This window comes from Rhinatrema bivittatum, chromosome 1, assembly GCF_901001135.1.
Source record: "Rhinatrema bivittatum chromosome 1, aRhiBiv1.1, whole genome shotgun sequence".
Taxonomy (NCBI): Eukaryota; Metazoa; Chordata; class Amphibia; order Gymnophiona; family Rhinatrematidae; genus Rhinatrema; species Rhinatrema bivittatum.
The window spans coordinates 753,380,250-753,396,295 of record NC_042615.1 but is presented as its reverse complement, the minus strand read 5'-3'; the positions used below and the strand labels follow the sequence as shown (position 1 = coordinate 753,396,295).

The window sequence follows — 16,046 nt, the reverse complement described above, 5'->3', positions numbered from 1 at the left end:
TGACTGTAACAGGTAAACGTTAAAAGGAGTGCGCATGCAAGCAAAGATATGCTTAATCTTATATCGTGTGTGCAAGTACATGCGTATCATTTACAATACCCCTGCCGCGCATGTGTGCACATCTTTACGGGCATACTCGCACAAGTGACCATATTTGGAAGGGGGGTGTGAAAAGAGAAAGAGAAAAAGAGAGAGAGAAAGAATCTGACATTCTATATATCTCCCACTGAAGAGGGGCACTTTCAACTCGGGGTGGGTTTTGGGGGAGGGTAGTAATACAAGGGTCTACAGACCCTTGTGCCCTAGGCAAATCAATGTAACACTGCCACCCCCCAAAAAACAACCCACCCCGAGTTGAAAATGCCCCTCTTACAGTGGGAGATACATAGAGTGTCAGACTGGCTCTCTCTCTGGAGTACGCTGTCATGTTCAGCTTTGCAAAAATCAGGGGTTATGCACGTAAGTCTTGGCCCCACCCCAGAACGCCCATTCCCTGACCTTTTTCTGCCTCCTTATTCTTGACGCATGCACATGTATGTACACACATACTTCCTGCCTTCTTAAAAACTTGCGTTGCTCGCTCATGGCCCACATACGCGTGTACGGGGCTGTTTTTGTACGAGCAACGCTTTTAAAATCTACCTGTAAGGCTCCAAGGGATTTTCCATCATTTAACGAAATATCACCATGACCGGTGGGCAGTCAATGCAGAAGCCAAACAAATTGGTTATGTGTTCTGAAGATTTGGCATTCACTTTCATATTCAGGTTGTTCCCTTTCAGTCTGCTTCATGGCTTTTAATTCTGTTAGCCCTGTCACTCCTTCAGGGCTATGTATGTGAACATGCTCCCACATGCCACCATTCTTCATCTGAAACCTAGTCAGCACGTTCTCTGTCACACCTCAGACAAGCTTAGGGAATCTCACCTATCCTTCCCCAGAAAGAAGGCTCACTTCGTCGTGTAGGGAATGTGTTACAGGGGTACTCAAGGCTGTCAGCAGCATGAAGAAAACTAGATGTGGTCTACATTTGGTGGAGTTCCACCCCAAACTAAAAGGATATGGCCACAAATAACCTCACCCTCTCTAGAGCTCTGTACATCTTCTGAAAATGATCGGTACAGGTTAACCTTATTACAGCTTGAAACAGACAGGGAGGAAGCACTGCTAGAAAAGGACCAGTTTCTTTCTCCTAATCAGATCAGAATAGTAAAGTCTCATGCTGTTAAATCCCAAGTACCACTTTTGAAATGGATCCCTGGCACTGGGTTAGAGGAGCCTGCTGTGACATTTGCAGATGTGATGGAATTATTACAAGGGAATGCAGGACAAGGGATATATAATCTCGAGCTGGCACAAGCTACCACTGTAGCACAAATGCCAGGCTAAAAGCCAGGGTGCCGTTACTGCGGGCTGACTCATGCCAGAGGAATGTTTCTAGCCTGAAAAGTAAAGTATTAAAGAAGCAACCCTCTACACACCACTCATTATTTCACTTTCAGCAAGTCATTTACTGAACTGAAACTGAACACTACGAGCTCTTTTGGGCAGTGACAGCACAAGCATGGTCTCTATTCTGCAAAACTCAGAGAGGCACAAAAGAATTATGCGTGCAAATCGACCTCTATTGAAAAGGCCCAGATGTTGATTGCATGGACCGTGATCTCCTTTTTACACCAGGTGACAAAATGCTGGAGTCACCCATCTCCTCATAGGAAGTCCTTTACAGAGCTCACCAACTTTGTAGAGTAGTGGCCTGTAGTGAACTACTTTGCGCAGCACTGTGTATACTGCTAGGGCAATGAAAATATATTTCATAGCACTACCAGCCACTAGCAATCAGGATATTACAAAGAAGCACGTGTTTATTTTATTTTTTTTTAGTTAAAAATGATCCCAATACTGTCCTTTTAAACTTAAATATAGGCCTGCATAATCCAGAAAAAAAATCCTGTAGATTGAATTCACTTCTGGATTGAAAAAAAGCTTCCAAGTGAAAAGCTACACACCTGCTAAATGTGTTGTGTTGTGTGTGACTAAATACTCTGAATCTCAAACATTATGCAAGTACAGTGGTATCATCATCATCTCTTCCCCAAGCATATGGATTAAACAGTTGCAGATGACTTAAGCATGACTGTATTCATGAACACTCAAATGTACTTTATTACCATTTTCTGCCTTCTGACTGTGAGCGAGGTCTTCTGCATGTCTCTAGAAGGAAAGACGACAAGCAGCAATGAGACAAGAACGGTTGTCGAGAGTTACATATGTAGTTCAGCATGCAAAGCTTAGCACCAGTCATTAGGTAGCAGCAGAGTGTTTTCCAGCTCAAAGCACGCTTTGTCTGTTCATACCCAGCTGCAGGGGGCCTTCTCTGCACTGCATGTGTCGATGTAACAAGTCGGAGGCGATAAACCCGCATTGTTCCAGCTACTCTTCTTCTTCTCCAAGTTCTAATTTTCCCTTGTTTATTGTAACTTTCTTCGCTACATATCAACACCAGTTTTCGTTCAATGTTATCACTCCCCTGTTTTCTGTAAACCGGCATGATATGATTTTATCATGAATGCCGGTATAAAAAAAGCTTTAAATAAATAAATAAATAAATAATCACACCTTTTGGCACTCCTCACTCACTTTGGTCAACAATGGCATAGGATGACCAAATAACCTCTTGTCAAGAGGGACAGGCTGAGCTACTCCCAATTTTAATCTCATTGCATTTTCTTAAGAAACTGGATCTACCATCTGCCAGCCCAGTGGCTTGGTGACAGAACTGCAAAGTGGAAGACCCAGATTAGATTCCTGGGCTTGGCTTCTGCTTTCTAGGCCAACCAGGGCTGGGGTTGCTGTGGAGGCAGAGCTCACAATTGCTGCGATGGAGAGGGGGGTCCCGGCCATTGCCCAAAAGGTGACACCTACTGACCAGACTTAGGGTGCACAGGTCCCGGTTTCTAGAAGGAGCTGTGGTTTGGGGCCCTGGACAAGGATTATCCTGCAATTGCAGGGGTGAGGGGGAGGTTATAAGACAGGTGAAATACTTCAGGTCAGAGACGGGCAACTGCAGCCCAGGAATGCAATGGAGGCAGTGCATGCAAATCTACTTCATACATATTCACTGTGGATATCTTGAAAAGGCAGACCTGGTTGTGGCACTCCAGGACCGGAGTTGCCTACCCCTGCGAATGAAGGCTCATGGCACCACCGCCCATAATGAGGCCCACTCCAGCTGAGCTGGAAACCTAAAGAAGATGGAAACTGCTGGGCGGAGCCAACTCCCCATTCTCCTCCCCGGACACAATGGGGCCGATGTAATACCGTGCGCAAGCCACTGCGAGCGTCTTTAACGCGATTAGCCTCGCGTCCGTAACCTCCGACCCAATACGGGGATTGGCACGTCCAAATCACCATGTAGCTAATAGTGCTCCTCATATGTAAAATTCATGTGGATGAGGCTATTAGCTAATCCCCGCGAGCCAATAAAATTTTCCGCGCGGCCAATGCACCCTTGCAACGTGGTAAATTTTATATGCCAGCCCAGGCTGGGGTAAAGGTATGCCCTGCTCAAAGGTGCATTGAATAAAAAAAAAAAAGGGGGAAAATAATCCTGCTTTCTGTAATTCCTCCTAATAGTATCGTCATGATACTAAGCAGGAGGAATCAAATAAAGCAGTATTTAGTTTTTAAAAAAAAAGTTTTTTGACAAAAAAAAAAAAAAAAAAAAAAAAAAAAAAGATTCTGGGCACCCAATATACGCAGAAGATACACGGTCCAGGCCCTGTATCTTGTGCATGTCTTTGCCGGTAGCAGGAGAAAAAAAAAAAAAAAAAAAATCGATGCTCGTAGATTGAGCGTCCATTTTCCCCAACCCGCTTGACAGCCACCTCTCCTGTGCGCCTGATGCTGAGAAGGCACTAGGGGCGCACATTTGACCCTAGCGCCTCCTTTTTAGCGCGGCCTCTCATTTAAATATTGGATCGCGCGCCCAGGAGAGGTGCCTGGGCGCGCATTAGGAAAACAGGCGCTCGACACCGAGCACCCGTTTTCTGCGCACAAATATTCATTGGCCCCAATTAAAGGTAATCCAGAAGGGACTCAGCCTTTCCCCTCTGACATGAGATCATGCAATTTTAAAATTAAAGAGGCAAAGAGTGTGACAATGACTACAGATTTTATGGGGTAAATTAGTGCATGCTCTGTGCGGGGGTGGGGATAAGAGGATTAAAAAAAAAAAAAGACACTTAAGGGAGGGGGTTCTCTTACCTTGCATGCTCGTTCTCTCTTTTCAAAAACAAATACTGGTTCAGCAATCACAGATTTCTCTGGATAAGAAAGTAAAAAGGAAGGTGTTCAAGCAGCATACAAACAAATAAATGAAGCCTGGGCAATATGGATAAATCTGAATAAAAATAAGAATGTTTTAGAAAACAAGAGCATGGTGGGATAATCAGAGACTGTGCGACATGCTCTTAGATTTTTAATGAGTGCCCTACGGGCATCAAACAGCCACGTGTACATGCTTACTAGAAATATACACTCATACTATGGTATGGAATAGCATGCACACGGGCAAACGCAGGGCGCTGTTTACTAAGCTGTACCACAGCTCTGTAAATCCCATGGGATTTTTCCCAGTGGGTAAGATATCACTGGGAAAGATACCGCGATAAAGCGATCCCCTAGTGTGCAGCGCATGATGGCAGCCCCACAGCCCAAGTGGCCCGAATATGTCTCATCCCCCCTCCCAGCCTCCTGAAAATCCTGGGGTTTGAGAAACTCCCTGTCCCAATTCCCTGACTCTGCTCCTTCAGGTAGCCCCAGTAGTAAAACTATGCAAAAAAAAAAAAAAAGTGTAATAATTAAAATGTCCCATCCCTTGCTCCTGCCCACTTTTGTCAAAAAAAAAATAAATAAAAAAATTAAATTAAAAATTACACTCCTTCCTCCTCTACCCTCCATCTGCTTGTGTTACCTTAAGTTCCCAAGAAGTCTAGCAGGGCCTGGCTTGCCTCCTAGGGCTCCAGGCCCAATGCAGCCATTTTCAAAATGGTACTGGCCGGCCTATTTTATACTTTTGTCCAATCATGTATGCAGTTGGCAAGTTTTCAGGAGATCATATATTTGGGCTACTTGGGCCTTTTAAGGTGAGCCCTTAGGAGCATTGGAACATGCGTTACTGTCCCATTGCTCCTGGGGAAAGCTTATCTTCACCGCTTGAGGTCTAGCTAATCTTTCCTCAAAATAACTGCTACTGTTATTTATCACTGCTAAAGTACTACTGGACATACACAGCGCTGTGCAGTCCCTGCTCCATGCAGCTTGCACAGTCTAGTCAAGCCAAACACACATGATGAGCAAGTGAAACCCCCCTCCAAGGAAGAGGGGGGAAAGGAAGTGCACACTGCAGCAGGAAAAAAAAAAAAAAAAAAAGACGACAATGTAACATGATTTGCCAGCCTGGGAAAGCTACGACAGGACTGAAAAGGTTATCAGACCCTTTACTGTGAAGGTGTTTTAATGACTATTGAACAGATGAGACAGAAATTCAGGTAGGGGATTTGCATGCGACAGCCCCTTGACCGCTGCTATTAAGCTTAAAGCGAAAAATTACAACAGAAACAAAATAATGGCAAAGTCCTCGGTTATATAGAACTTAAGACTATAAAAAGTCTTAAACTGCAGAGCTCTGACGGAAAGCGGGATTCATGAGAGAAATGTACTGAAAAAATCACTCCTACCAAACAAATGAGTCAGAAGCCTTGGGTACCTTAGTTCTCAGAACACAGGAAAAAAAAGGCCAGGCAGGATGGAAAAGCTTGCATGTATTTTCTCTTTCTATCATACTGCCTGGGTCTTGCATGTATTTTCTCTTTCTATCATACTGCCTGGGTCTTGGCCTTGTGGTTGAAAAGAAGTGGTTTCCCCAGGCTGGATAGCAGAGAATGGCTGGCCATGGATTTACTTAGCTAGAGTTACTGAGAGCTGGAATCATTAAGAGCTAACATCAATGATGATTGAGCAAGCCATTGGCCTAGTTGAGTTGTAAGTCTGAAAAAAAAAAAAAAAAAAAAAAAAGACCCACTGAGGAAGAAAAGCCCCAGGACATTGGCTGTGCAAAAACTACTTCAGGTCCCTCAGGAGGACATGGACCCCCCCCCCCCCCAGCAGATACTCCCAGGAAGATGGGGACCTCAACGGCAGATTGGAAAGCAATGTTGGGTTACTCCAGGAGGGCGCAGATCCCAGCGACAGGTTGGGGGTGGGGAGGGGGAGAAAGACATCAGTTCCCCCCAGGAAGGTGCGGATCATAGCAGCAGGACAGGGGTGATTATCAGGTGCTCCCAAGGAGGGTGCAGATCCCAGAAGCAGGTGTGAACCCCAGCAGCAGATCAGAAGGAGATGTCAGGTTCCCCAGGAGGGCATGGACCACAGCAGGAGATCAGGAGGTGATGACAGGAGGGCTCAGATCCCAGAGGTAAAGCAGGAGGTGGAACTGGGTCCTCCAGGAGGACACAGACTTGTCAGCAGAGCAGAAGTGGAGCAGAGGAGACCATGGATCCCCTCCCCCATGACCAGCCATGCCCACCAGCCCAATTGCATCTTTTCACATGGGTGAGACTTGGGGTAAAGGGGGGACTTGACTAAGTGGAAACACAAGAGATCCCTCCTATTCTATATGGTGGCATTCTGTGCAGATTAAACACCCCCAAATAGCAAGAACATTTAACATTTAGCTATCTTGTAGAAATGCATTTAGTGGTTGAGTCGGACACTAACAGCCAAGTGTAGTTGAATGTATTGTTTGATATCCTGTTAACGATGAACATAGTCATGTAGAAGTGTTTGTAATTATATAGTCTAATTAACTTGGTATTACATTTGTAACTATTGATAGTCCTGTTCACAATTCCATTTGTTTTCCTGGGAAGGAAATTCCACCCACTAACACCTTCTTCCCTGGTACCAGGCATCAGGAATACAAGGAGCGATGGAATCTGCCCAAGGGGGAACTCCTGCCTGGTCAGTCCTAGATCCAGGAACGCCCTACAAGGTAAGTGGCCACAGGCACATTACATACAGGTCGATCCAGTAAAGTGTGCTCCGTCGGAGCGCACTGTCACCCTGCTCTGGGCGCGTGTTTTCCCTTACCCCTTATTCAGTAAGGGGAGGAAAACACGTGGCCCACCCGCGGCACCTAATAGCGCCCTCAACATGCAAATGCATGTTGATGGCCCTATTAGGTATGCCCGAGCGATCCAGTAAGTAAAATGTGCAGCCAAGCCGCACATTTTACTCTAAGAAATTAGCGCCGCCCAAAGGTCGGCGCTAATTTCTTCCGGCGCCAGGGAAGTGCACAGAAAAGCAGTAAAAACTGCTTTTCTGTGCACCCTCCGACTTAATATCATAGCGATATTAAGTCGGAGGTCCCCAAAAGTAAAAAAAAAAATAAAATAAAATTTTGAATTCGGCCCGCGGCTGTCGGGCCGAAAACCGGATGCTCAATTTTGCCGGCGTCCGGTTTCCGAGCCCGTGGCTGTCAGCGGGCTCGAGAACCGACGCCGGCAAAATTGAGCGTCGGCTGTCAAACCCGCTGACAGCCGCCGCTCCAGGCCAAAAGGAGGCGCTAGGGACGCGCTAGTGTCCCTAGTGCCTCCTTTTCCTCGTTTGCACCGCGTCAGCTCATTTGCATACTGGATCGCTCACACCGGCCAAGGGCCGGTGCGAGCGATCCAGTATTGAGTAGACTGGCTTATCAATCACTTGAGTCTGCCAATATTTATTTCTATTGATTGATTGCAGGAATGGGTCAAATTAACATGATTCAAGTTCACAATCAAAAACTCTACCCATAATTTGTGTATTATTGGATGGGAGGGCTTTTCTGGCTTGTGATCCTATACTGCATAGAAGCCATCTGAGAAAAAAAACTGGAAGAAAAAATCCAAGTCTCCAATGCAATCAAGGATTTTGTTAATTTTCTGTCCGTTCTCCCAGATCATTTCTGTGCAATCCTAAATCCCAAAGTGTTGTCTCTTCTTTAATTACTTCATTGATATTATGCTGTATGCTTCTTAATTTGCTAAATACATGGAAATTTACAGTCTCAGGTTTTATACAGAGATTTATTTATTTAAAATCTTTATATTCTGCTGGTTTCCAAATAGAATCATTTGTCTACAGCAGATTACAGAATCATATTCACAATAAAATCAATATATTGAAACAGACTATGGCTATGCTGCTGAATACCCCTGTAGAAATCGCCACTTAGCCAGATAAGTCATGGCGCCTAAGTCAGACCTGCTCTATGGCAGATCTAAGTAATCCGATTAACTTAACCGGATAAATCTGAATATCAGCACTTATCCGGCTAAGTTAACTGGATAAGTAGCATTGCCAGCCCACAAGATATGTTTTTTACTTACACAGATAAGTACTTATCTGGCTATATAGCGACTGCTGAACGTAGCCAGATATTCAGCGGCTGCCACTTAGATGGATAACTCCCTACTTAATCAGCTAAGTAGTGCTGAATATCAGCCCCACAGAGGACAGACACTAATCTTTTTCATTCCATGAGTCACACTAGGAGTAAATTAACTTTTTAAATTAAAAAAAAATCTATAGCATGGATCCAAGATGGCAGCAAGCAGCAGACATGCTTCTGATGGCATCTCTCATTTTCTTCAAAATTTCAGAAGTAGTTATTCCCTTGCCTTTTTTAAGCTATGGTAAGAAGAAAGGGCAAGACTCATTTTTATCCCTTTTTAAATTGTTTCTTCTGCCACCACTGTGGTGGGTCCAGTAGATTGATTGGTTTGTTCTTTAGTGGCAGGCTCAGAGCCGCCCCACTCTAGTGCCAGTGTACCCATTGGATCTCCACCAATGGCCAAGATTTCTTTCAGCCCTGAACCGCTGCTTCCGCTGTCCCTATTGGGACATCTGGGAAGGATAGGTCTCCTGGGAGTATATGGTGCCTGTGCCATGGGAGCGCTCATTCTTTTCTAAGAAGAGAGCTGGCTTTACCAGCCGAAGGGAAGATGTGGAGGGGTTGGAGGAGAGTAGGTCATTGGAGTACCTGCAATAGGAGGTTGTGTTACTCACTTGAGCACTTCTTCTTTCTGCCAAAAGCTAAATGCATTGGGGATCAGGGGCCAACAATTGATTTGTAACAGAGCAGAAGAGTCTATGGCTTCAATAGGTGAATGGAAAAGGGCCTTGGATACATCTATAATAATTACCTTAGAGTCCATCTGGCGGGCTAAGACATGTGGAAAAAGAACGTGAGGGCCATATTCAGCCGCCAGCCAGCTAGGAAAGTTTGCTAGATAGACTCATCTGGCCAACTTTGCAGGGATATTCAGTGGCGCCGGCACATCACTAAATATACTGGGCTATGTTAAAGTTAGTTGGATAAGTTTATCCAGCTAACTACAGGACTGCTCTTAGGCAGTCTTACAGTTATTCAGCTAAGTTAGCCAGATAACTGGCATTGAGCGAGTTCTCTTACACTACTTACAGGTCACTAATGATTTCAGAGTTTCCGATCATCCCTTTATTTTATGGAGCGGCCCTCATAAGGGGCAGAAGGCCTCTAAAGCTACTATAGCTTGCTGGCTAAAGGAAGCTATAGTAGCTTCTGCCGGGGCCGGCTGGTTCTGGAGGATCTAAAGACCCATTCATTGCGTTCGGAAGCTACTTCTTGGGCGAAGAGCCAGCTGGTTTCCCCCCAAGAAATTTGCAGAGCGGCCATTTGGAAATCCTTACATACGTTTGCTCTGCGTTATCGTCTCGACGTTCAGGCACCTATTTTTGGTTTCTTCGGCAGACAGGTACTCCGAGTGGGACAGTCTCGGTCCCACCCTAACTAGGGAAGCTTTATCTGGCTTAGCCAGATAGTTGACTCTGCCCTGGGATGTCCCCACATTTCCCCCAAGCTATCTGGATAACATTTTAGTTGGATAAACAGTTTTTCCAGCTATCTTGAGGCCAGTCGGCACAGCAGGATTTTCAAATCCCACCTTGTGTTCAGTTAAGTCCGAATTTAGCCATACAAAAACACGCAACCATATTCAGTTGTATAAGAGCTCAGTCTTTTACTACCAGGATTCAAAGGTTAAGTTTAAAAGTTCTGCCTAGAGAATATTTTGCAGGTATATATTAAAAAATCTATTGGCACAGGTTGCTGCTTTTCAGGAAGTAAATAATGTCATAATGAAAGAAAATAATTTCCTCCAATGCAAAATTTGGTGAATGTGGCCAACTTGAATACATTTTTCTAATATTTATACAGTTTTCCCTTTAGATCAAACATTACTTGTTGGAAATGCTTACAATTCTGAAATCTGCATCTAGAGGTTTGTTCCTTTTTTAATTTGCAGTCTTCAACCTCTGGGTCTGTTTAACAAAAGCAAAATACTCAGATCTGCACAAGGACTTAGATTTAACAGAGGAATCGGAACTGGTTGAAGACATAATTGTGGGGAAAGTCACATTCTTGGTTACGTTTCTCCTAGACTCTGCCAGAAATTGGATTATGAAATCCTTTTTTTTTTTTTTCAGGTCAAAGGATTCATGCATTTCCCAATGTATCTTGGCCTAAATAAAGTAGAAGTAAGGAATTTGTTTTGATATACTTGGAGGTGATCCAATATGGGAGTGAATTTAATTTAAAAGAGCTTTGTAAATAAATAGGGAAATATGATGGGAATAAGTATTTGTTCTTTGATCCTAACCAACTTGCTGCCTTCCTGAAAGGGAAAGCCAAGGCACTGGGTAATGGATCCCCTAAGTGGACTTTTAATCCCTCAGTTAAGGAAATTTATTTTAAATTACATGCTCTTTGTTCTGCTGGTATCTATATGTATTTATCTATACATGCACACCCACACACAGACACTATGGGGGGGGGGGGGGGGGGAACAGACATTGTTAAACTGTTACCCATGTAAAAACATGATCTGATTATTACCCCCCTCCTCGCTACAGTTAAAGGTAAGCATGCAGACACAGTGTGCATACTCTTATCTGCCAAGAAAGAGACTGAGAAAGGCCGGGAAAGGAAGTTACACACTGAGGGGTAGATTTTCAAAAAGCGCGATTTGGCGTACTTTTGTTGGCGCATCAGGCGCAAACAAAAGTACGCTGGATTTTAGTAGATACGCGCGTAGCCGTGCGTATCCGCTAAAATCCTGGATCGGCGCACACAAGGCTACCGATTCCGTATGGCCGGCGCGCACCGAGCCGCGCAGCCTACCTCCGTTCCCTCCGAGGCCGCTCCGAAATCGGAGCGGCCTCGAAGGGAACTTTCTTTTGCCCTCCCCTCACCTTCCCCTCCCTAACCCACCCCCCGGCCCTCTCTAAACCCCCCCTTACCTTTGTCGGGGGATTTACGCCTCCTGGAGGGAGACGTAAATCCCCGCGCGCCAGCGGGCCACTAGCGTGCCGGGACGCGACCTGGGGGCGTGTCCGGAGGGCGCGGCCACGCCCCCGGACCGCCCTGGCTGTAACCACGCCCCCAGACCCGCCCCGAAAATGCCGCGCGAATCGGGCCCGCCCCCGACATGCCCCCCTCGGAAAACCCCGGGACTTACGCGAGTCCCGGGGCTCTGCGCGCGCCGGTAGGCCTATGTAAAATAGGCGCACCGGCGCGCAGGGCCCTGCTCGCGTAAATCCGGGCGGATTTACGTGAGCAGGGCTCTTAAAATCCGCCCCTGAGCTTGTATCATCAAATCTTCGCTTGCGATTTCCAGTGCCGTAAAGAGTTTCCTTTTGAAGTTGAACCTGCAGTCCCTCAGAGGTGTGCATGTGGGTGGTACCCACAGTACCTGAAAGTAAATCTGCTTTTAAGTGCCGAAAAGCAGATTATTTTTCATGGAGTGAAAAATAATCCCAAATACAAGTACATGGTGCTGGGTTCTGTGTTAGGAGTCGCCACTCAGGAAAAAGATCTTGGAGTCCCTGCGGACAACACCTTGAAATCTTCAGCTCAGACTGCAGTGGAGATCAAAAAGGCAAATAGAATGTTAGAAATTAGTTGGCAAGGAATAGGGAACAAAACTGAGAATATCAGAATGCTTTTCTATAGATCCATAGTGCGACTGCACCTTCAGTATTGTGTGCAGTTCTGATTGCCCCATCTAAAAAAAAAACCCCCCCAAAAAAAAAAAACATAGCTGACATAGTAAAGGGACAGAGAAAGGCAACCAAAATGATAAAGGGAATGAAAAAGCTCCCTTAGGGAGAAATGCTAAACAGATGAGAGCACTTTTACTTGGGGGGAAGGGGGGGGGGGGGGACACACACAGTTGAGAGGAGATACGAATGAGCTTTATAAAATCATGTGGGGTGGGATGGGTAAATAGGGAACAGTTATTCACCCTTTCAAACAACACTAAGACTAGGGGACACTCCAAGAAACTAGCAACTGGAAGATTTTAAACAAATGATAGGAAAGCATTATTTCACTCAGCACAGAATAAAAGCAATGGAATCCATTGCCAGAGTACGTGGTCAAGGCAACTAACAGTGTGGTTCAAAAGAGAGTCAGATAAGCTGCTGAAGAAAAAGTCCTTATTAGCCAGTTAAACTTGGGAAAGCCAGGCTTTATCCCTGGGAGCAAGAGGCAAGAAACAGATCAACCACTGGGGAATTGACAGAGACTTCTGACCTGGACTGACCACTGTTGTCGATAGAATGCTGGACTCAATGGACCTTGGTCTGAACCTGCATGGCATATAGTATGGGGGGGGGGGGGGGGGGGGGGAAATGCCCCCTTGTTTTCATATGTGTTTGTCTAATAGAAACATATAAATGATGGTAGATAAGGACCAGATGGTCCATCCAGTCTACCAAGCATGTTTATGGTAGAATCTGCTATACCGAGCAGGTTACCCTCATGTTTATCAGTTTCCCAGACCATAAATATCAGGGCTCTCTTTGGTTGCTGTTTGAATCCAGTTCCCTGTTATCCCTTGCCATTGAAGCAGAGAGCAATGAAGGAGTTACATCAAAATATCAGACTTATTGGTTAAGGGTAGTAACTACCACATCAGCAAGTATGGTTTTTCCAAACCATAAAAGTCGGGGCCCATGTTAGTTGCTGTTTGAATACAATTCCCTATTCCCCCTGATGTTGAAGCAGAGAGCCAAGCTGGAGTTGCATCAACAGTATGAAGCATAGTAATCCCATACCTTCTGTTAAGGGTAGGAACTTCATTTTCTTTAGGGATCCACAGGGTTTATCCCATGCCCCTTTGAATTCTTTCACTGTTTTCATCTTTACCACCTCCTCTGTATTCCAGGCATCCACCACTATCTCTGTGAAGAAATATTTCCTGATGTTGGTTCTGAGTTGTCCTCCCTGGAGGTTCATTTCATGACCCCTAGGTCTACTGATTTCTTTTCAATGGAAAAGGTTTGTCATTAAAACTTTTCAGATATCTGAAGCTCTGTATCTCCCTGCACCCCTTCTCTTCCAGGGTATACATATTCAGATCCTTCAGCCTCTCCTCATAGGGCTTCTCATATAGACCCCCACACTATTTTGGTCGCTCTTCTCTGGATCGCCTCCATCATATCTTTGTCCCTTTTGAGATATGGACTCCAGAACTAAACAGTACTCCAAGTTAGGCCTCACCAAGGTCCTATACAAGGGCATTATCACTTCCATTTTCTTACTGGTTATTCCTCTTTCTTTGCAGCCCAACATTCTTCTGGCTTTAGCTATTGCCTTGTTGCATTACTTTGCCATCTTCAGATCACCAAACACTATCATCCCAATAATCCTCTCTCAGTCTGTGCACATTAGTCTTTCATCACCCATCACATACACAATTCAGATGCATGACTCTGCACTTCTTGGCACTGAATCCCAGATGCCAAATCTTTGAACATTCTTTCAATTTTCTTAAATCTCTTTTCATTCTCTCTACTCCTTCAGAGCCAATTTTGTATTAGCTCTTTTTTCGCTTTATTTTTGTGACTTCTTGGATTAATCTCTCATTTACCATGGACTAATCTTAGTATGTTAATAAAAAAATTGAAAAATGTAATTTACCTGTTTAACTATTTCTTTAAGATTGTATTGCTCTATGTTCTTGCATCTCAGGATGTAGCAAGTCCCAAGTCTTTTAATCTTGTATACAGCTATTGTATAAGCTAGAGAGTTTACTCATCTTCACCTGGAATGCGACAGGCTGCAGCTTTAATTCATCCCTTCATTAAAAAACAGCTTGAACAGCAGCGATGCCTCCGGACAAGGTGTGAATATCCTATGTGCCCAGCAGCCCTTGGCAGGTTGGATCTGCCACGGGCTGGTTTAAGATTTCCCAGATTGGTGTGATGGGCACTGTTCTGTTTCTTTTGGCTAGGGTTGCGAGGGAATGAGCACATAGCACAGTTAAAGGACAGAGGAGATGCCCGTTTGAAGGGCCAGGAAATATAACTAATCACACAATACAGTACTGCCTTTTTAGACCCAAGCTGTAATTAGCTGTAAAAGGCTTTAGTAAAACATTTTCTTGCCAGTTTATGCACAGTTCTTCCATCGTTTCTTGCAAGTTTATGAGCCAGTCTGTGCCACAGCTACCATTTCAAAAATGTTATTGCTAATGGATGCCTGTGCAGCAAGGGCATAGATGCTACGTGAAAGCAATCAAACCTGCTCTCTGGGCTCATCTGCCTTCATGCAGTACGACAGCCAGAAAGGATCAGGTGTAGATGGGCCACAGGGGCAATGGCCCGACCAAAATCTGGCCCTTCCAGCAGAAATCGCTATGAGAGACCAAGGGCCAGATCGGGCAAGCAGCATCTGTAATGCAACAGGAAGACAGCAGCAGTGCATCTGCCATGTCCTTCACCTCTGCAGTTCTAGGCCCAACTGCTGCTTTGAACTGCACGGGACTCTGTACAGTCCCTCAGTTCAAAGCAGCAGATGGGCCAGGCAGAAGAGGAGGAGGTTGCAGCCTCCAGCGCCATTTTTCGCCTCCTCCATCCGCTGATCAGTATGGGAGGAGGGCTTAGGGGGCAGAGAGAAAGGAAGAGGGAGAGGGCAGGCCCCCTACCTTTGCGGCCAGTCGGGCCGCTGACGCTGCTCCCCTGAACGCGACAGTCTGCTGCCGTCCTCCGCGGTCTGGAGACCGCGGCAGTCTTCTGCCCTGCGCAGCAGGGCTGAGCCGCTGGGAGCCTTCCCACGCGGCTGGGACCGCTGCTGCTGCTCCTGCTCTCCCCAACGAAGCTGGAGCCGCTTCTGCAGCCTGCCTTGCTCCTCTTTGGGTCCTTGGAGGCAGGGACGCCGTCCTTGCTGCTGCCGGGGTCCTTACCCAGCAAGTAATTCGTCCCTGTCAGTGCCTGCAGCCTTCCTACTCTTCCTGCTTCCTCTTCGCGGCATGGAGCCGCTCCTGCAGTCCGTTCCTCTTCCAGCCTGGGCCCTCCACGTGGCTGAGGATGCCACCAGCGTGTCCTCTCTTCTCCAGCTTCTCCCTAGGTGCGGGTGCGTGCCTCTCCTTGCCTTTTAAAGGGTCAGCCAGGTGTGGCCCCTGCAATCTCCTCCCCGGGCGTAGTCCTCTGCAGCCCTACAAAAGGGCTCAGCGTTCAGTCCAGCTTTGCCTTCGCAAGGAGTTAGACGCTCCTGGAATCTTCCTGTCCTTCGCTCCAGGAGCCTCGCTGTTCCATCGCTTCTTCAAGGCCCCGTGTTCCTTGTCTTTGTGGGAGCTCCTTGTCTTGTCCTGATGTCCTTGATCCAGTCCAGATGTCCGTCTTCTGCTCCTGATGTCCACGGTCAGTCTTGATGTCTGTCTTCCAGTCCAGATGTCTGTCTTCCGTTCCCGAGGTCTGTGATCCAGTCCAGATGTCTGTCTTCAGTTCCCGAGGTCCGTGATCCAGTCCAGATGTCCTGAACCCCCTGGTTCCTCGTCGCCACCTTTCCTGGTGTCCCATGTCGTGGTCGGCGACCTGTCCCATGGGCGGGCTGAGTAGGGCGCCTCGTGGCACATTGCCTTCCTCACTACCTCAGCACAAGCCTCCGGGAGACTTCCGCTTGA

The 16,046-nt window shown here is 46.1% G+C and overlaps 1 protein-coding gene across 3 annotated transcripts in view; it reads right to left on the bottom strand.

Annotated features, from left to right (window-relative positions):
- Positions 1 to 16,046, bottom strand: part of RANBP3L (RAN binding protein 3 like) — a 98,744-nt gene that overhangs the window by 54,425 nt on the left and 28,273 nt on the right. For all 3 annotated transcript variants that reach the window (XM_029578745.1, XM_029578754.1, XM_029578762.1), the window contains exons 2-3: positions 4,267 to 4,325; positions 2,172 to 2,214 (exon numbers count right to left, since the gene is read on the bottom strand). In XM_029578745.1, coding sequence (XP_029434605.1) covers positions 2,172 to 2,214; positions 4,267 to 4,325 — 102 coding nt within the window. The remainder of the gene's footprint in view (positions 1 to 2,171; positions 2,215 to 4,266; positions 4,326 to 16,046) is intronic.